The following is a 21,336-nucleotide window of genomic DNA, read 5'->3' on the forward strand; positions in this document are numbered from 1 at the left end:
TGGGCACACACACCACTGTCATCCAGATACAACTGTGCTTGGATTCTCGCTTTGGTTTGTAGACCATGAGGCCAGAGACAGGAGACATTACTTTCAAAGCTACCCTAACACTTTTTCTGCTGCCTTTTCACGTTGTCTGCTCGTTAAAGAAGAGAGGTTTATTTTGGCAGCTGGAACAGGTCCAAGCACCAGTCATACCTTGAGCAAGCAGGTAGTGACTATACTTAGAATGTACTTTGAAATTGATGAGGTACAGGACTGCCAGCTTTAGAAGACATCCATTGGATATCATTGTGATATTGAACAGCTGAATCTGACTAAAGCAGCATCTGAAAAACTGTGTATTAGCACTGCCAATTCTTTCAAGTCACACAATTTCTCCAAGTATTCTTTTTTCTAAAACAGGTGACTCCCATCATTCTACAGTGTTCTTCAAAAACAGGGCTTATCATTAATAACGAATAACAAAGGAGGCACCTTGGAAAGAGGCACCTTGGAAAGGTTCATGAACCCAAGTGATGTTACCATGTGGGTACCACTAAAAACATTAAGCAGAATGGGAATTTGCATCTAGGTACTACAAGAACTCCCTTTCTTGGGGTGTTACAGGGAGCTGTCAAGGTTTCATAAATAGAAACAACAACAGACATGAATTGTTCCACTAAGCAGCTGTTGAATATTTTCCCCTACATAGTGGAAGACTACTGAAGCACTGATGAAGATACAGCAGAGAAGGACTTCATAGAAGCTTTAGAAGCTTTTTAGAAGACTTGAGAAGGTGAGAAGTACTAATCACCCTGCAGTATAGTCCAGAAAAGTCATGCATGTACTTTTAAAGTAGTTGTACAGAATCACCCAAGGACTCGAACTCTGAAGTGATGGGAAGTAGCACATCTTACTGTTGTTCACAGTTCCCACTTCAGGAAAAAAAAGCCAAGCCCATTCTTCCTCTTGTCAAAGGGCAGAACATGCTGCCTTTAATTACAAACAGCAGTTTCTCCACTATCTGTTCAGTTCCAAGTTTTCCGTGTACTCAACTACGTCAGTTTCCAAGGTAATATGGGAAAGTACAGATTGCTTTTAGATGAGTTCACTCACCTCAACGTTTCTTCCTTGTGCAAAGCAGGCAGGCGTTCTCTTGCTGAACGCTACAGAGGATCCACTACAATCAGAGTTCACTAGCAAGAATCTTCACATAATGGGGCAGTAGGCAGAGCACAGGGTTAGCAATAGGAAGTCAGTTTAGACACGTGACACACTTTGATCCTTTGGAAAGGTTTAATTGAAATTCGGTAACAAAGGGAAGAAGTTTGATAGGCAGTTTATTTTTTCTTTCCCCAAAAGTGCAGCAGTGAACAGGGTCCTCTGGAAGGGCACTTTCTAAACAAACGTTCAAAACAGCAGAAATTAAGGATGCTCACAACACGCTACAGCAAAGTATGCTCACATACAGAGAAGAGTACTACAAATAAAAATCACTTCAAGTGAATCACAGTAAAACTGAAAGTAGTTGAAATAATGTATAATCAGTCAATCTTGACTTGTTGGAACAGGTATTGTACCTACTTTGAGTATGTGATTGCATGTCTGTCTGCATTACAGCTCTACTCTCCACACAGAAGACCAGCATGCTGGGCCTACACTGGGTGAACGTGCACTGGCTGTGCACACTTTGGCCAGAGTGATGACACAGAACATGGTTTGTTTCAGAATAATGTAAAAGTTAACTGTATTTCTCCCTGCATAGCATCTGCTTTACCAGCTCAGATCAAAGTTCACAGCTTTTGAGAATAATGATTTATAAGAAAAATAAATCACATTTTACCTAGACACAACTCTGCACCAATAAGGCCCCTTCATTTGAAACAAACGCCTTCGGTACCAGGGTATGGATGCAGCTATGATCACATTGCATACAAAGTGGAACATCCAAGGAAGACAATTTAGCCACAAAAACCATTTGGTTGGGAATCAGATCTGGCTGCAAGTTATAAAGTTCCTTCATAATAATTTTAAGTCAAGAATTAATACTGTTCGTTCAGGGCTCTTCAAAGTCTCAGAATTATTCATGGAAACAGATCCAGGACAAGTCACAACAAACTCCCCTAAGGTTACAGAAGCCAGGCAGCTGTTTTTTCCTGCTCTTCCTTCAACTAAGTGCTTCTGCTGAACAGCTCTTGAATCTTTATCCAAAGTGAGAAGTTATTTTCCTGACCAGCCCTTCTCTCTATCTTGGTGGAGCAAGGGCTGACTCATTTCATTCTGAATTTCAAATGAATGACATCTATTACCTATGACAGATTCCAGGTATTGCGTGATTCCCTGACGCTGAGTGCAGAAGGAAAGTTATTGAGTCTACTTAGATGGGCAACTGTTTACAGTGCATGCAGAGAGCACAAGTGCTGACCTGGGTACAATTGTCTCATCAGGTGTTTAATATCTATACCAACTCTGTCATCTTCCATGCTATTTATTAGGCAAAAAGTAAAGTGTTCAAAAAGAAAGATTTGCTTACTATGGCTTTAGATCACTTTGAGTGTTACACATCTGTACCCAAAATTCTTCTATTTTTAAGTCTACTGAGAAGCATAACATGAATTACTTGCACTTAACAGTAGGAAGTTGACATATGATCTCCTAGATTTGATAGGGCTATGGAGGATTTAGTGTACAGCAAACTGTTTTATACTAGCCTCCAGACAGCTACCAAAGCAAAGATTAAATAAAAACCAATCCTAAGCAGGACACTAAGTAAATGAACCTTAGGTTTAACTCAGTGTGCAAGAAAACACTTGAGAGCACAAAGAACTTTGGTTTTGTTTCTAAAAGTCAAAGCAGAGTTTAAATGATATTGATAGACAATCCTCAGGCTTAAAAAACAAAGAGAAAACATAAAGCTACAACTGTAATGGAGGAAATAAAGTCCTGAGTATCTGAAAGCATGTAAGTAGTTTAAGAGTAGCCAAAAACCTCAGTACTGATACAGATACTACAGCTGAGAAGTTACCTTTCAAGCATTTTGTCTCCAAATATTTGGTCACTCAAGAGATTTAAAATGTTGAGTTAGATTTGAAATAAAAGCCCTATAAAACCTAAGCTGCACACCATCACAGAAGTTTGCAGCTAAGCTAAATAAAAGGCAACTTCTGTGCTTCAGAATCAAAAGGAAATATCAGCTGAATTTTAGCATTACTTTTATCTGTGTGCAGATCTGTGTATTGGAATGTGCACCTCTGCAGTTAGGATACAGTTGTACTTCATTGCCTAGTTAGTTTGTTAGGGTTTTTCTTCCCCCCCTTGGTAGAAGGCTTCAGGCAACAGAAATCAAAAACATCCTCTTTAGAGAGGGGATCTAAAATAGCTGGTGAAAACCGGAGAGTTGTGTCATGGTTTGTCTGAAAAGGGAAAGATTATCTTGCCTGATAATGCAGCTGATTTACACATACGCAACATGACTTTGTCTTGCAGAACACAAACAATTCGGTGCTTCTAGAAGAGTGTTTTGCCAATAATATATAGAAAAGCTACATTCTTACTCAAATTCAGGTGTTTTTCAAGATTTAGGAAGATATTCAAGTTTGGGTACAAGTGACAGCTGCATTTCAGATGAGCCTAATCAGAAAGTTGAAGAGACAATATCACCTTTCCAAAGGGAAACTAAATGATAACATACCAGTCAGATGCCTGACGTGCAGTCCTTTGGTGTGAAGGCCACTTACTGCAGATTCTGTATAGTTATGTCTCAACCAAAAAGAAACTATGAAGTACTTAAACTGCCTAAAATTGCCCTCTAATTTCTAGTGAACAGTGATTTACTTTAGTTAGTTTTCTCTCAAAACAGTTTACTTCAAGAATCTAATTGATATGTTAGAAAATTCCAGGTAGTTGGAGGTTAGAGATAGATCAACTCTATTGCTGTGCCCTGTTGGTGTTGGTTTCTAGTGATACTTTTTTCCATGTATTGAAACAGATTTAACAGTTAGCTCAGAACACAGGCACGCTTATTTGAGTACTTGTTAGTCCCAACACTGTTTTGATTAACACAGTAGGAAGCCTATATTAAATCTTAAGAGTTTTTTCAGTAGTACATATCAACCCAATCCAGCATTTCAAACTAGGAGGCTGAAATTACATTCTTGCTTGCAAGCTACCAAAGCAGATCTACAAAATTCATTGGTCTCATTTAAAGTGGTCTCATTGAAAGAAGATACTCTGCATACTTAGTTCAGTTCTGCAAATGACTCTTGCTAGTCAGATCCTACAGTTTTGACTAATGCCTTCCCTACGCTGTTTTGGGCTAGTTTGCTATTGTCATTAAGAGCTTTGAGCTCAACACAGGAAATCTATCCATAAACACAGCCTTCAGGGAAGTGTGTGACACTGAATATAGGTGAGCATTACTGTGCAATAGCACCTGCCTATCTAACCCAATTCAACTAATGCATTTACTGATTTCTTCAGAACAAAAACTGTTCAGATTCATAGGCCATAGATTCACCTCTGTGCCTGGAGTATGAAAAGGTACTTGAAAGACAAAGGTGGTAATCAATATCTGAGTAAGAGAGATTTAGCTGTGTCTAATGATTTAGTTACAGGTCAGCTGTAAAATATACATATTGCACAAGGCAACCAGCTAAAGACAAGGGTTTTTCTTCCAAACATGGTTTGAACAGCCCAGTAAGTCTTCCAGCTGTTATCAACGAGAGTTTCAGAGACAGACCTGCTGCAGTCACTGGAGAAATTGGTCAGTGGGAGCTGATTGCAAGAGGCTCTTAAATGCTCGATAAGGACCGTGTAGAAAACCTCCGAGCCCGAACACCGTGATTGCTGAACATCAGCCGTGGGTCAAATCTGTACCTGCAAAAAGAAACACAGTCTGTGTGAGCTACAATTAGTCCATGGTAACAAGCATTTCTAGGAACAGCTGATCTCTAGAATAGCTCTGGTACAATGCTACGTGAATAGCATACAGCAGTGACACTCCACCTACCAGATGAATCATAACAACGTACAGCTAAGGAGTTGATGCTCTCCAGAGAAATAAATACGAGCTATAACACACCAACAGCACATCGGTATGTGTAACATTAAACATTCATGAGATGCCTTTTAATAGAAGGTTTTGCTGCCTCTAATTACAGACCTATGCAGCTCATCTATAGGAACATTTTAAACAGTGCCTAAAGTTTCAGTTCAAAAGACTGCTGACTGAATTTTGAAGAAGCCCAATTTATTTCCAACAGCTTTCTAGCATGAACAGCTTATGTCCTGAGCTAAGTGTTCTTTGTTAACAGCCAGGAACAATCCAGGAATAATCACAGCAAATATCTGGAAAATCCCTGCCTACAGAAATATGCAGAGCTCTTTGTTGCTTGCAGGCAAACCTGAAGTCACTTGCCTGACTACTCAAAATAGCTGCAAGATTTAGCTATGCTAAGTCAATGGCGGCTGACAAGATTAAAGTGGTAGTATTAATGCCATCAAGTTACATTTGGTAGGTTCAATTAAAATAGAGATTAAGCATTCAAGATAGATAAGCATCAAACTATTTCTAGTAAACAGAAGTATACGTGCCGGGGATATTCTGTCTCATCATAAATGAGACCTCTATGAAAGCTCAGTCTTTTAAAAATACATGGTTATACTTAAAAGTACTATGAATTGACACAGTGTTTACCCAGGATCAAAGACTCCAGGTGTACGGCAAGTTGCTCCTGCACACGACTGCAGCATCATTAATCGATAATTCATCTTCTCTAGAATTTCTTGATCGATCGTTTTGGCAATGTTATTGATCTGGTGTGGATCTGCAGTCAGGTTATACACTTCCACAAACACCTGTTTAACATAAAGTTCCCATACTGTATTGAAGTCCTAAATGTTAATTAACATTTACCACCATTATATACCATTAATCAAATGCCATTCCCAAATAATCTCAAATGTGATTTTCAGTTACACTGTGGCACACTCGTACAGAAGCAATATGCAGCCAGGTGAATAAACAGTCAGAGGTCAGAATGTATGTTAAGCTAAACTTTTGCTGTAGTGCTGTTGGAAGAGTTTTGCTCTCATCTAAAATGTTCAGCTGCCTCAATATAGGTAGATACTTCATATACGTATGTGGGCCCCCACCTTCAGCCTACCACTCCAGAGGAAAAAGTCACAGGGAAGCTGGTTGTCTTTTCATTAATGGATCTTAAAATACTAGTTGATGACCATCACATCACCATTTTATATACATATGCTTATGTACTGCCAGTTGTCAGAACTCAGGCACATCTTAACTACATGTACAAAGTATTCTCAGTAGAAACGTTTAGACCTAATGAAAGAAAAGCTTTTGTGTGTGCACATACTTAAAGAACTAGATTTGTCTAGGCAACTTCAGGGCAGATTTGGTTTCTGGTACATTAAATCTCTGAACCATTCTGTGGGACAAACAGTAGCTGAACATATCTTAAGAGTGCAGCTGATGTTTTGTCTGTGCTCCAGTACGTTGTGATTGCAGATGATGTTGATTAACACTGGCTCAGTTGTGTCTAACTGCGATAAAGATTCATCAGGACAGACCTTGGTAACAAGCTTTCTGGGAAGGTTTACTGGAAGGTTTCAAAAGCTACATCAATGCATCTTTCCAGTACTGCTGTCTTAATTCAGCTGACCCAGGTAAGCTGAGTAACCCAGAAGTTCAACAGCCAATGGAGTGCAGGACCTGCTACCTTGATTTCCTATCGTCTTTTCTGCTGTCTCCTCACAAAAACTATCTTGTGGTATTTACTGTCCCAGTTTAAGTCATTTATTGCAGGTTACTAGAACTTTGTGTGTGGCAGCATGGTAACTGGGGACAGCTGATGCTTATACATTCACTACACACATGCTGACATTGCAGTTTATAGAATTTGTGACCAGAACACTTGCCTCAACCTCAGTATGCTCTCTGGAGCAAACTGCATGCAAGTGAACTCAAAGATCAGACCTAAAAACCACATATTTCATGTATGGAGGTGGTGCTCCACTAATGAGATTTGAATAGTTTCTGGACAGGGGACTGTATATCACATTCTCCCAAACAACATTAGAGACCTTCCTCAGTTGTAACTTACACTTGTTTGGCCAGAATAGACAAACAAGTGGGCAATAGAGGAGAAATGATTAGCCTGAGTTTTCAGCTCTTCCTGACGAGCAGAGTTGAACTTAAGAACAGCAGAGGTGCAATGGAACAGAAGTATTTATCAGCAGTACAGAGGAATCAGCCACATGGAATTAAGACTGAGAAATGAACTCAGCCCCAGCACAGCTCTCCAGAGGCTTTTAGGTGATGCCAGAAGGCAGTAACGATAGTTTAAACTATACCACCTTCCCCACCCTCTTTTTCTCCCCAGAACCTCAGCACAAACTTCTGTTCAAACATTCTCATTGATTGTTAAATACCTCACTGTGCAAGTAACGCTCGTCTGCTTTTCAGAATACGTTATGCAAGCCATTTAGAGCAGACAAAACTGCAGATCATCACCTGCACTGCTGGGAACAGCTAATGCCTGTTGTGGACTCACCTCCCGGTCATCAAATTCACAGTACTGCAGATCCCAGGAAGTTGACATTGTCCTTACACAAGCATACGTGTTGTTATAGGAATCTTCACAGACACAATCTGGGAAGCAGTGCTGAGAAGTAAGCAGTTAAATATTTAAAATTAAGAAAGATGAACTAGCAATCCTTTCCCCAGAGTCTACACCAGCTCAAGCCAACTGCAGTTAATTAATGAACACCAGGATCTTAGTCTAACACACTTAAGGCTCTGCTGGGGATGTTAAGCAAAAAATCATCTCTTCTAAATTCAAGACAGCGTTATTAGTGAACTCACAATGATTAAATAAATTTTGTCTGGGATGCTAATGTATACACATTGAATGAACAGCACAAAACACATTAAATATAACACAAAGGGCATGCTTTACTTAGAGCAAATTTTGATTCAGCCAGTAACAAACAGCTAGAAAGTAAGAACAGTGTGAGGAGGCCACTGGAACCACAGAAGGAAGACTACATCCCTGCCAGCCATCTTCTGAAGTCAACACCTTTCTAGATACTTGTATAGCCCATAGTCTCCATAGATTCCCACTGAAAGGGTGACTGTTCTATATGGTCATATGGACACATCAGTTCTGCATGGCTGGATGCTTCCTTCTAATTCTTTAATACTGCACAGCACTTACAGAGCTAGTTCCTACTGGAAGCTTGCTTCTATCCACAGAATAGATAAGTCAGTTTCTGTGTTCTAATGTAACATTCTTGTCCTACTTACCGTGACGCCGGGTCCAAGGCCAGGACAGGTAGGATCACTGCCGTTGTATCCTTCTCCTTGGTACTCCACCAAAAAGTCTGATCTCCATGTCACATTTTTGTCTCCTCTCTAGGAGGAGAGGACATGACTTAGCATTCACTGTACTACGAAACAGAAGATTTCTGTGCCTTGCATAACATGGACAATGGCCACAGCTTACAAGGCGAGTTGTGGTCCCTAGTTTATGTCAGTCTTAAACTAACATTCAGCCTTAGATTAGAATTCTTTGGGTAGCTGAAAGACAAGGATCAACAAAAGATATCCTACCTCAAACCTTCAAGAAAAAGCTACTGAAGTAATAATACCTTCAGCTCGTAAGTAACCAAGCCATAACACAAACAGTAAGCCGTACGGATACTACAGTGTTACAGACAGGAGCCCTGTAACGAGGCTGTTTGTCTTTGATTTGTATCAGATGACTACAACAGATGCAAAAGATAGCCCTGGCGTAAGAAAAGATAAACAGCTTTAAGAAGCAACTACATTTTAAGCTGCTCTATTTGTAGATACATTTTAAAAGAGGGAGGAGACGTAGTTTAAAGTTAATACACAGTGCTGCCACAGGCATACACAGTGAAATAACATCTTCCACATTTTTGATTGTCAGTTTAAACAGACACCTTTCACCCTCATCCATCAGAAGAACAGCTTAAAGTTTGGATAGAAGGTTTTAATAGCAAAGCACTGTTTTAAATCTGGATGATCTCCTACATTTCCAAGTAAGCTGCCTTCAATTTATAGACTAAATTTAATTAAAACTAAAAGGATAAACTACAAGCAGCTTTATTTAAGTAGGCTTCCGCTCACTTATTGGAAAGGTCAGCTTTACTTTATGAAACCACCTACAGTTTTGTAGAGTTCACTGAGAAATGCTCTTCAGAAAAGCAAAATGCAGTAAGAACGATCTACTCCCCTTGTGTCTGTGCTGAGGAGTCCTAAGGAAAAGGTAGGGAAGGTTGCAAAACAGAAACATGCAACCTTCAGAACAGGAATTCTTACAAATTGCAGGATTAGTCAAAGCGTGACAACTTTCTATTACAAAATGACCACAGGTCATTACAATGCACCTGCATTTAAACTGTGTGCCCATGCTTTTCCCCAATAAACTGTCAATGTTCTGTGTGAAAATGCCAACAGGAGATGAATATGGATTGGAAGTCCACCCAGTCCATTGAAGGAAATAGTATTCCCTTTGAAGAATCATCCCTATTACTGCTTACTATCCCTGGTTGTCTGCTTACCAACAGCGGCAATAGTGACATTCCATCCATCTGGGTCTTATTCAAGTCATATCCTGCAATATCCAGAATAGTGGGACCCAAATCAATATTTGCAACAAGCATCTGCAAGGTGAAGAGAACTGTTAGCTCAGAAGACCAGAACCTAGCAAATATACCGATGAGATTTCTGTTTTAAGTACACCTAAACACTACTTAATTTCATCTTTATAGGCTAACAGAACCTGTAACCTTCACAATCAATGCTAGAATCTCCAGAAAATGATCTCCACATCTCCTGAAATGTTTAAATTTACTGCTTCAAGCAAGGGTGTACAGCCTTTTTTTCTTTTTTTTTTTTAATAAGAATGGAGTATTTGCATTTCTACCACCTCGTATTTCATTGACCAACTATTACCTGAAGTGGTTAACAGTGAAACAACAGAAGTCAAGCTGTATTCTCTCCTCACTTACCTTGTTTGTCTGATTGGGTTTTATCCCTGGTCCTCGAACTAGCAATGGAACTTTGATATCAAACTCATACAGCTGCCGTTTGTCTATTGGCAAAGAAAACTGTCCTGTATTGGAGAAGAAAGAGAATTAGACAGCGTCTTCTTTAATGTTTAGAAAGGCTCGTTACTCAATTTCCAGCAATTAATTTTAAGCAGCCAGAAGAGGTTATTTGCTTCATTAAAAAAGCAGAAGATATTTTGAAGTTGTCAGCTCCTGTAAGACATAATTCAAAGTTTATTAGCTTGGATAACACATTTTCACTTGTGCAACACGTTCCAGACAGGTCTTTGAGACAGATTTTTACTGGTCAGCTTTACAGAACAGAGATCCTTCCTGTCTCATTTCACAGTGACAGACAACGCTGAAAATTAGAGAGACACAAATCCCTCAAACACCCTACATTACAACTGCAGGATGTTTTGCAATTCAGATCTGTACTTCTCATACCTGCAGTTTTCCACAGTTGCTGTTCCCATTTTCTGCAATGGTCACAAGAGTGAGAAGCTATGCCACTTCTGAAGCTTCTACAAGCATTCAGTAAGCAGTGAAAAGCTTACCAGTATGAAAGCCATTGTCTGATGTGTAAAAGATGTATGTGTTATCTAATTCCCCGTGGTTTTCCAATTTCTTCACTAGCTTCTCTACCAGGTCATCTACTGACAGCAGAGTTTGCCACCTAACAGAAACAAAACAATTCATACAAGAAAATAAATTAAAAAAAAATACCAAAAAAAAAAATCAGAATTTTGACTAGTAGTGCATTCACAATATGCTTTAAATCAACAGTGAACGCACTGGAAGTAGATATTTTGTTCACAGTCTCTGAAAACAAACTTCATAGATCATCGCATTGTACTTTTGGAGGCTGCAATTTAAGATAGAAGTGAACTGTTTGTCTTCAGTTCTTGTTGATTTTATTCTAAAATGTCTGAGAAAGACGTCAAAGTGACAGTTACTTCTAATCTTATCTGGAGACAGCCAGGAGTAACTTTGAAGCAACACAGCAGCAAACAGTCCTTCAGCAAGGTCACGTTATTATTTCTTCATATCTAATGTTTAATACTAAAATACAAGTCTGCCAATAACTTAGTTTTCTATTTGGGATCCTTCCTGCCTGAACAGCACATTACTTGTTTTGTATCACCCATGCAGAATCAGGATCTACTGTTGCAATGTAACTAAAGGCCTTAAACTGCCAAAGGTTATTTCTTTCCCTTGCCTCGGGGTCTGCCACTGACACTGCTGCTGAGAATCCAACGATAAGACTTCCACAGGCTAACATTACATTGAATTTAACCTGGACTTATTCAATTATTATTTCTTCTTGTCTCCAGGCTTAATTTAAGATTTGGTTGCATATTTTTTATCTTAGCATTTTGTAAAGCAAGAGTCTGGGGAAAAAGAAAACCCCAAAACCTTGGTCTTCCATCTCCAAAGCAACAGGCTAGTACCTGATAACTTGTCAAAAGTGAGTTTAACATTTAAAGTTAGTTAAGCTAGCGTTTAATTCAAAACTTCCAAAGAAATCTACAATGTAAGCCTAATCTACAAGGGAAACATCTTTCTTTGCATTAAGAAAAAGGGAGCAAGTTACACCTTCACATTCATCCTATCCCTTATAGAAAGGAATCAAGCACTTGCCTTGGCCAGTTATTACAGTTACATACATTGATATTACAGTTATATACATTGATAATATTTCATATATATTCTGCACTGAAAGAAAGGCAGCTAAAATACTAAGCATGACTCATCTTCCTATGATTTACAGGCAAAATACTTTGGAAGTCAACTACAAGTTTCTTTTCAGAAAGTAAACTGAAAGTCAGGTCTGCTGAGATGAACGCCAGACAACTAGCAGAGGTAACTCAAAATCTGCTGTCAGATGTATTATGACCTTGGAAGACTTTTTACCTTAAGAAACAAAAATTACCTCTTCCTGTAAGCATCATCTAGAAACTGTATTGAAGAGTTAGTCATTGGAGTCTTTGCTTGCCGAATTAACCAGTGCTTGTTCTGAAAAAGAAAAAGAGTAGTGCAGAACAGAAGTACAAGAAAAGCTTTGTGTCAACTATTATACCTCTATTAGACTGATCACAGATTTGTGATCAGGATTGCTGTTAAGCAGCTAGAAAATGCTATCAAAATAACCTGAGTCCAATTTTCTGCTCTTAGCTCATGTAAGACCCAAGTGGCAAGAACAGACCATTCTACAGCTCCATTATGCCTGCGTTGGATGCTTTCAAAGTAGACCAGGAAAGAAGCTTGTAAAAATTGCTAGGGAACGCCCTCCCAAACATAACATTTCAGTAGCTACCAAAAATCCAGCAAGCTCCATGATATAAGTCTAATGGGAGAAAAAAAAGAAAAAAAAACAACTCAGGGATTGAGTACATTATATGATTGGACATGGCTAAGTGTGGTTCTTTGAGAATTCATACTTGTGAGCATACTAACAGAAGTAGAGAGGTGGGTAGAAATTCAAAGGCAATTAAGACTACCTGATTTATTGACAGGTGAGAAAAAAGACCTGTCACAAACAGATTCTTGGTAGCCCATGAACTCCAAGGCTACAGACTGAGGTGGTTTCTGCTTCCCTTGCTTTTAGTTTGATTTTTATTTTTTTAATTCCAGAAAAAGTGTGATTGTTTTGCTAAAGGGCTAAATATTTTTTTGGACTCATCTCTGTTCCAGAAACAGCTCTTGCCCTTCTCCCCTCATTGCTCACTTCCCCCATGTAACAGAGATGCTTTAACTCCCACAAAAAGTTACACTCTCACATCCTGAAGCATTGGTCTGAACTGGCTCAGCCACTACACGATACAAGCAAAAGTCTGTTGTGAATAAACCAAAGGTTAATATTAGCGGGGGAGCAGAATAAAGTTATGTCAGTGTAGCTTTATAATTTTTCATTTAGGAAGTTGGAGATGATCCACTTGCCACCTTGAGCTTGAGCCTATATTTAGCTGGTCACTCTTCTCTAGAGCCTCTAGTTACATAACTTTCCTTTTGTCACAAGTGAATGACTGGAAAGGGTTTGGACTTCAAGGACTCACAACAAAGTGACTCATACCCTCTGCAGTTACTCAATTCCTCATTTTCTGTTTTGCAGACAGAAGAAAGGATTTCTGGCATGAAAAACCGATTTCATAACCAGTTTGCTTTAATTCACTTTATTCAGATCTTGCTTTTGCAGCAGCTGTAAAGGAGTGCAGAAGTGAAGAAAGACAGAACACATACTATCCCCAGCTCAGCCAAAGTTCTTCAGAAGATGGAGCTGACACTGTCACCTGTGCACCTGCCCCCTTTTGCAGGAGGTGGGCTCAGGAAAGCTCTTCCCCAGGATAACTGTGCTGTGCAACTCAGACTGATAAGTCACTTGGTAAAATTGAAAATTCCTCTTCTCTGGATATTTTTCTCTTCCTATGTTTCTCGTAAGTCTGAGAAGTTTCACACAACGCCTGAAGACATTTGTTGATTTCAATCAACTCCATGCTGATGCACCATCCTCACATTCACTTCTGTCAGCCCCTGCTAAATCTCTTTCACAGTATTACATACAGAGCTGTTCACCAAACCTGCTGCCTCCTGATGCCCCATTCTGAAAGAAAGCCTACAAGACCTTGAGACAGAACACGCTATCTTGCCAGCAGAATCTGGACAGAGCTGTGCTTTGACTTCGCAGGGAAAACAATCCATGCAAGAGAAATACCTGACACAAATCTTGGTCAACTTTTCTCAGAACAGCTTAGTTGGACACCTCATCTGGAATATCAGTAGCCCTGCCTGGGAGACCAGACAGCCGCCTATCACTTGGTATAATCCATAGCTGAGGATCTTAAGCAAAAAGCACATTACTAGACAATAGAAGAACTCAATTCTTACTCTTTCTGCAGAGATTCTACCTACATGGCTTCTTTCAGTAACTCTTGCCCACATCATACATAAGGAAGCTGGGAAATATTGACTTGGAATCAAGAGTGTTTAACACACGACTGCACAATGCAAGTTTGCTTAGCAAACATTACAACACCAATGACTTCAGTGTCTATGTGTATGTTTACTACTTTCGTAGGAATTACGCTTGCCCCAGAAAATAGTGGAGCTCAAGGAAGAGTCAGGCTTCAAGACAATAACACTACCAATTAGAAATGCACATTGCTAATGACTGTAGCTATTTTATGTCTAGGAAGGTGCTAGTCTGTTCTCATTTTGAAACCTAGTAAGATTGCTGCATTCACACGAATTAGCTACCAACTATTATAGCACAAAACAAGACGACAGACTCATGGGCATACGCAGAGCTTTTGCCTTTGCTCCGCATAAGGGAACTTCCATGTCACATTTTTCAGCTGGCTGCTGACTTCACTGGTCAACTTATTCCTAGCTCAGAATTTTGAAAGTGTTCACTTCTCACAATGGAACCTAAGACAAAATTAACAACCTTATACGGCAAAAAGATTCCAATTTCCACTACACCAAAACATAATAACTCTTTTCTCCCCTTTCACTCAAAGTTTTACATCATGCTGAAGCACAGTGTCATTTTGTAAGCCATAGTTCTCAGCTAAAAAGCAAGTTCCACCCAGGACTGCATGAGCCACAGTGAGCTCAAAAGTGGTTTCACTGGGCTCCACGTAGGAGTAAATCCTGAAGTGAATGGATTGAACACTGAACAGTGGTGAAGTTTGTATTCGAAACTAAAATAGCAGATCAACTGTCTAGAACTTCCACTTCCACTTACTGCTGAGTGAGTTGCAGATTAGTCTGAGCTAGACCATATAAGGTTAAAACTTACTGGCAGCAGGGAAGATGCTGCCTGTCACAAACATCCCCAAGTGTGTAACACCAGGCTGATCAATTCTGGTTACAAGTTATCTCAACGAATGAAAGCCAAATTACTAAAATCTTTAATGACTCTAGGCCCTGTATTTCATGATTTCACAAAGTCTTCTAACTGGCCTCAAAAACTTGTCAAGTAGGAGCAGATTTGCCAGGAGGGCAAACCTTTTTTTTAAATTTGCCTTTAATTTTAATAAGCAAGTCAGAATCGCTGCTTACTGCTCTCACCAACTAGTAATCTCCACAAATTCTTGCTAGACAGCTTACCTTCCCATGAATGTTAAAATTGCTGTTTCTTGGTGCACTGACATTCTGAAAGCTGTTTTTATACTGTGGAGCAGCTGTCCAAGGCGAATGTGGCGCTGGGGTTGAGATCATCATAAAGAAAGGTTCAAAATTAGATTTATACTCCAAGAAGTCCAACGACATGTTAGCCTGTGAATAGTTTTGTTAAAGAAAAAAAGTCTTAATTCTAAAGGAAAACAGTACTCAAAAATCCAAACTACACACATATAACATTTAGAGCCTGGGCAAATAATAAGTTTCTGAGGTGGTTTACTACCATCTACAAGTGTTCAAAACTGCATCTCCTGATAAAAATAATCCCAAGTGTTGAAGAAGTTATTTGTCCCACATCTCTGAACAGCATTCTACTTCAGACCTTTGCTTACACCAGAAAGTTCATCAAAAAGATGTAGAAGATAACTCCAGCTTTTCATCCCACTGTGTCTACTTCAAGCATCAACCGAATCCACCCAAATCCTTCCCTTATCAAGTAAAACTGAAACTTCAATACAGTCTGAGGGTCTCAGATGCCATCTCCTGCCTGACAGATCACATACTGTCAGATTCAGTTGCCCTCTGAAGTAGGCAAAGTTGAGAAAAAGTCTTTCATCTCCACAGCTTACAGGGTTTGCTCATTCCACAGCTAGCTCCTTAGTTTCTAAGGAGTGTCACATTTCTGCTGGTGAAGCCTGAAGCTTTAATGAAGCACAGCAACAGATTCCAATCACTCATGTCACTTTTTCGCACTTTCATTTTCATTTCTGTCTACATACAACTTCAGGGAAACACTGTGAAGAGTTTCATTTTGCCTTCCCTTGTTCAGTCTTTAAAATTAAAGCTTCAAAGGTATTACTTGCTGGATAGTTCTCTACTATTTGGATTTTCTAACATTTTCTTTTCCTTTCTGATTAATACATCCCTCTTCGTATTTCCTCTTCATCCTTCAGAATTGGAGAAATGCTAGGAATTCCCCCTGCCAATATGACTTTGTCTTCCCCCCCCCCCCAAATTCCCACATATAAGCAATAGAGGCTGGACCTTAGCCATATGATGATACATTTAAGGAAGGATAAAAACAGTTTACACAAACCAGTATGAGAGAGGTAAACTGATCCAGGTGTTCAAATTCTTAATACTAGACTCAATTACTCATGTCCTCAGTCAGAACAAGGAGACTGTGCACTGGGTCAAGTAACACAGGAACTCTGAATAAGCTACTTATTGCTCTTCCTGGTGGTCTCTGTCACTGCACATTTGGCAACACTCACATGGTGTGCACTGCCCACCCATTGAATTAAACTGAAACACTAACCTGAAATGATAAATACGTATTTCATAGCTAGAAAGTGGAATTCTTGGTGGCAGAGAGTAGAATGCAACACACTGAAAATTCATCATAATACACTGGTGTATCAACAGGCAACCCACCACAAATATAATCTTGGTCAAAATGCTTATGAGCTACTGAAGGATCAAAAAGACCAGTACAATACCAGTAACAGGATAGCCTCTCTTCTGGTTTACCAATTCCAATCCAGCTTTAGCCACTGTAAATCTAAATTTAATCAGACAGCTGTTCCGTGCCTTGAGAAACATCAATCAGTTCTGTTCCTGGTAAGCAGCTGTCTAGGTTAAAGAACTGGCAGTGAACCTCACTAGTCAGCAGAAGATCACAAACTCACTGCTCGAGGAGGCTTTTCAGAGGAATGTTTTCCTGAGCATGTGAGCTCCTAGCAGTGCCATGTAATACACTACAACAGTGCATTAACCTAAGACTCTAACTTTGGGAGGCAGGATGAGGAGGATGAAAATACAATAGAAAAATCCACAGAAAATCCAAGCTACTTGCTAAACAGGGACTCAAGAAAACTACAAGGAAAGCTGTAATTATTACTTATGTAGTTTATGCATTTATTGCTTTTGTTATTTACTTCTTTAAGATTAAAGAGAATAAAGAAGTTAAAGTTCAGGGTCAACTACACATTTTGACAAAGCACATTTTATATATAATGATTTATAATAAAGATTATAAGATACTGATATACATACAACATCTACCAAACAAAGTCATTTTTTTTTTTTTTTAACACTTAACTTCCTATTGAAATCTCGATGCAGTTAACCTGCTACAGAAGTTGTCTATTGTAAAGAAATACAGTCTGCTATGAAGTAATTTAAGACACTGCCTGTATGCATCACATTCCTCACATACCACAGCAGTCACTATTAACCTCTCAGCGAGGCTACTGCTAGAAAACAGGTTGTTGGAACATATTTCCTTTCCATAGCTTCTACACATAAACTTCCTATTTTTCAAACATACCCAGAATCTTGTTTTGCTGGTTGATGCCTGCCTAGTGCTATGACAGTGCAATCATTCAGCATTTTATGAACTACTGAAGCTTAAACTGCTATTACCACCCCTCCCCAGTCCCCCAGCATGAGGCATTATTTGGTCATAAGCACTTTTTGTAACACAGAATGTAGCAGAATTTCCTACCAGTACGTCCGTCAGATAATCGACACTGTAGTTCTCACCATGCCTTCGTGCTTTGCCATTTACTGAAAGAGTATAGTTGTAGTACTTGGAATTTTTCTCCTGTGAGAATGAAAAGTTACACACATTTATGTAGAGCAACATACACGATGAAGATACTTGAAATAATCAAAACTCCCAACACCAGTCAACTTGGTTTCAAGCATCTGTCATAAGGACACTCCAAGAATCCTCAGAACTAGCCCCAACAACATCACATGCTGCAGCATTATCTTGCACTGCTTTGGCTTTACATTCCAAGGTTTTTTCCTAGGCAGTTCAGTAAAAGCAGCCCTTGTGAAAGCCAATGGACTGATATACAATAGAGAGGAAGAAAGGGAAGCTCTGCATTAAGTTGTTAGATGCTCTGTGCTCTCTGTTTCATGACCAGCAAAATTCAGAACACGAGCCGGATTACAAAACTATCAAAATTAAGTATTTTAACAACAATCACATACCAAAGCATACCAAAAACTCCATCCTGGAGGGACATGACTTACTCCCCCTGCATCCTCTGCTCCATACTGAAAAAAAGACAGATTGTGACTCAATTTCAGTTATCGCAAACAAAAGCTAGAGATTATGCTTCATATTCATGTGCTTTATCCAACACTAGCCAGAAACACCATTAAGTCAAATTAAATTTCAGAACAGAAAAAAACCAGATATATTTGTACGTAAAAGCATATTTATAGGCTGTTAGAGAGACAAGGGTTAAAGTAACTAAAAAGACAGTCAATGAAAATCTGGAATTCAATGATAATATTTAAATCTTACTCCCTCTTCCAGTCCACACATGAAATCATACAGAGATCTGCAGGACATCCAGTACATCAACATGCAAGAACACACTATCAGAATGTACGCAATAAGACAGACTTGGGTTTTGTGCTAACAGCTAAGAGACTAAAGAAAACTCAAGTAGACTGACAGCCTCCATCACTCTGTACGAAGAGTCAGTGTGAACTTAAATCAGTGCTAGTAGCTGTCATCTTAGAGACAAATGATTAAGAACAATCAGGCCTTAAGACAGCAAAAAAAGGAAACTGGCTGCTGAATCAGTGCCAAATCCAAAACAGAGGGTGCCTCAGAGCAACACAATGTATCTTCTCAAGGCTGCCCTCTCACATCTACAAGGCTCCCCAAACTGGAGGGACAGGAGATGGTGCTGACTCAAGGGATGCTCAGAGGAAGCCAGATAAACTTCCCTTCCCCAGCTGCCTCATTGACTGCAGCAGAGGCAGATTTGTGCCTGGCTAGAATACTCACTCATGTTCCATTATTCTGTTACACCATCAACATTTTCCACCAAAAGACAAGGAAAATAATGCTGTTGAGAACTTTAAGTCACTGCAAATACAACTCCTCTATGCTAGAAGTAAAACAAATCTTAGTGCTTTCAGGGAAAAGTTTTAAAGCTTACTATAAGCTACCATGAACCACAGCTTAGGAAAAAAAAAAAAACCAACAACAAAAAGCACACAAAAAATGATTTAATAACAAAGTGCTGAGTAAGCTCTGCCAAGAGCTCTGGTACTAGCTACTCTCTCAATAAACTTGCTTCAGTGAACATTTAATACTTAAAACAGCAATTAAGTGCTAAAAAGAAAATAGTCATGTTCAAGGGAATATATCAATTGCAAATAGTGAGAGAAGTTTATTCTTTTTCTTTAAGTAGCATTAATCTGACATCTTCCCCAGACTGGTGCAGGCCTGATGATATTCTTCATAGCTACCATGTGCCAGTCATGTACCATTTTTTACAGTCATGAAAAACCTGATGCCTATCAAGTGGCACAGCCAAACACGCTGAAAGATGCCTATGGATCCTATCATCCTTTCACAATTAACTTTAAAAAAAACCTTCAGGCAACTAAGAATCTGATTTTAACTAAGCTAAGTTAAAGATCTCAACTTTGCACGTTATTTACCCTCCTTCAGTGAATTCAGAGAATTGTTTATCCAAGTAATATCATTTGAAATACAGTCGGGATTCAATATCTATTACACACAAAGCCAGAAGCAATTTTACAAAGGTGGATAAAGGCAAGCGCATTGTGCCACAGTAAAAATATAAGCACAAAATACCTCATTCAAGTACTTTCCAGCAAAGAATGTTTGATAACCACACATTGATTTGAGCAGTGCTGGGAAGGTGTTTGGTTCTTGTATCTTCTGCCACGACTTGCTGCTGCAGTTCCCTTCCAGAGTGTTATTGACAACGTGGTGGTTATGAGGATATTTTCCTGTTAAAATGCTCGCACGACTGGGACAGCAAAGTGCACTGGGAACATACTAGAAAGAGCAGGAACAAAAGAGACAGGATTGATACTGAAAAACATTTTTCCTTAAAACTTGCAGTTATAAAATACCAGATAACAGGTTGATTGAAGAGCTCACTGGCCTCAAAAATTAACAAAACATGCACTTTATGGGACACAAAGAAGGACACCTTAAGTATTCCCACAAGCGAAATGCTGTGGGTCAAACTGCCTTTCGGTTTCTCCAATCCCATACTTGCACAGTACAGATAAGCAGCACCAAGCACTCATTCAAACACTGTGCTCACCAGTTGATTCACGCTGTTATTTCAGCTGGCAACGTATTAGAACACAAAAAGAGCAAAGTGGGATTTCAACATACAGAAAGCAGCAAGTGGCTTCTTCTAACATTTCTCAGCTCACAGTAAGAAACAGAAGAAACAGACCAGGCAGCTTTACTGCACAGCCTGAGGAAGTCAGCCTGAATGGTTTTAGGAAGTGAAAACTGCCCCTCAGCCTCTGACCTTGAGCTCGATTCTGAGACCTAAAACTAGGTAGGCGTTGAATCAGGACTAAAACAACACGCAAAGCGTGCACGTTCACAGGCTCTGAAACCAAAAACACGAACTACACACTCGCACCTCGGAGCCTCAAGGCGTTAAGGCAAACACTTACCGCGTTTAAAAAGGTGACTCCCATCTGCGCAATGAGGGCATTGGTCTTCTTCATGGGGGTCTGCAAGAGAGGCACCGCGCAGTCAGCTGCACACGCGAGGACACCACGCGAAGCGGCAGAGCGGCGAGCAGCCTCACACAGCGCGGTCACACGCTGCCCCGCTCCGGGCCCCGCCACGACGAGCTCCGCCGGCGGCTCTGCGGACGCTGCCCACCGCAGCGCGTCCCACTCGTGGGGCCGCACGGCATCGCAGGGCCTCAGCGCGGCTCCACCCGGCCCTGCCCACGGCCCCAAGGCCTCCCGCCCCGAGCCCCGCGTCCCCCGGCAGCGCCGCGGCGCCCACCCCGCCCGCCGGCCGGCCGTACCATGCCGCCCAGGAAGACGTCCTGGTCGTCAGTGAGGATGAGCACCACGTTGGGCCTCTGCCGAGCCGCCCGCGCCGGGCTCAGCACCAGCAGCGCGGCCAGCACCAGCCCGCGGGCCAGCGCCGCCAGCGCGGAGCGGGACATGGTGCGGCGACGGGGGCGCGCGGGCGGAGGGACAGACAGACGGACGGAATGCGTCGACGTCGCTCAGACCCCGGCGTCGCGGAGCGGCCGACAGCGCAGCCCCGGCAGCAGAGCGCGAGCCCGCCCCGCCCCCGGCATATGACCAGGGCGA

At 40.5% G+C, this 21,336-nt stretch overlaps 1 protein-coding gene across 1 annotated transcript; it reads right to left on the bottom strand.

Moving 5' to 3' along the window:
- Positions 1-1,305: 1,305 nt before the first annotated feature.
- Positions 1,306-21,325, bottom strand: GNS (glucosamine (N-acetyl)-6-sulfatase). Its single transcript, XM_048944198.1, has 14 exons — positions 21,042-21,325; positions 20,677-20,736; positions 19,829-20,035; positions 18,199-18,264; positions 17,705-17,803; positions 15,187-15,354; positions 12,011-12,093; positions 10,635-10,753; positions 10,039-10,142; positions 9,589-9,690; positions 8,309-8,416; positions 7,557-7,667; positions 5,678-5,838; positions 1,306-4,857 (listed from the first exon to the last, which is right to left on the bottom strand). The coding sequence occupies exons 1-14, from the start codon at positions 21,183-21,185 to the stop codon at positions 4,773-4,775; spliced, it is 1,617 nt and encodes a 538-aa protein (XP_048800155.1). The 5' UTR covers positions 21,186-21,325; the 3' UTR covers positions 1,306-4,772.
- Positions 21,326-21,336: the final 11 nt, after the last annotated feature.

This window comes from Lagopus muta, chromosome 1, assembly GCF_023343835.1.
Source record: "Lagopus muta isolate bLagMut1 chromosome 1, bLagMut1 primary, whole genome shotgun sequence".
NCBI classification, from domain to species: domain Eukaryota; kingdom Metazoa; phylum Chordata; class Aves; order Galliformes; family Phasianidae; genus Lagopus; species Lagopus muta.

What these genes read in the sequence shown, in the direction of transcription:
- GNS (XM_048944198.1), bottom strand. Translation starts at nt 21,185, where the DNA reads ATGTCCCGCTCCGCGCTGGCGGCGCTGGCCCGCGGGCTGGTGCTGGCC. An exon ending in AACCCAATCAGACAAACAAG is followed by an intron (nt 9,691 to 10,038) that starts GTAAGTGAGGAG and finishes TTCACCTTGCAG; the next exon opens with ATGCTTGTTGCAAATATTGA. An exon ending in GTGAATTTGATGACCGGGAG is followed by an intron (nt 5,839 to 7,556) that starts GTGAGTCCACAA and finishes TATGTTAAACAG; the next exon opens with GTGTTTGTGGAAGTGTATAA.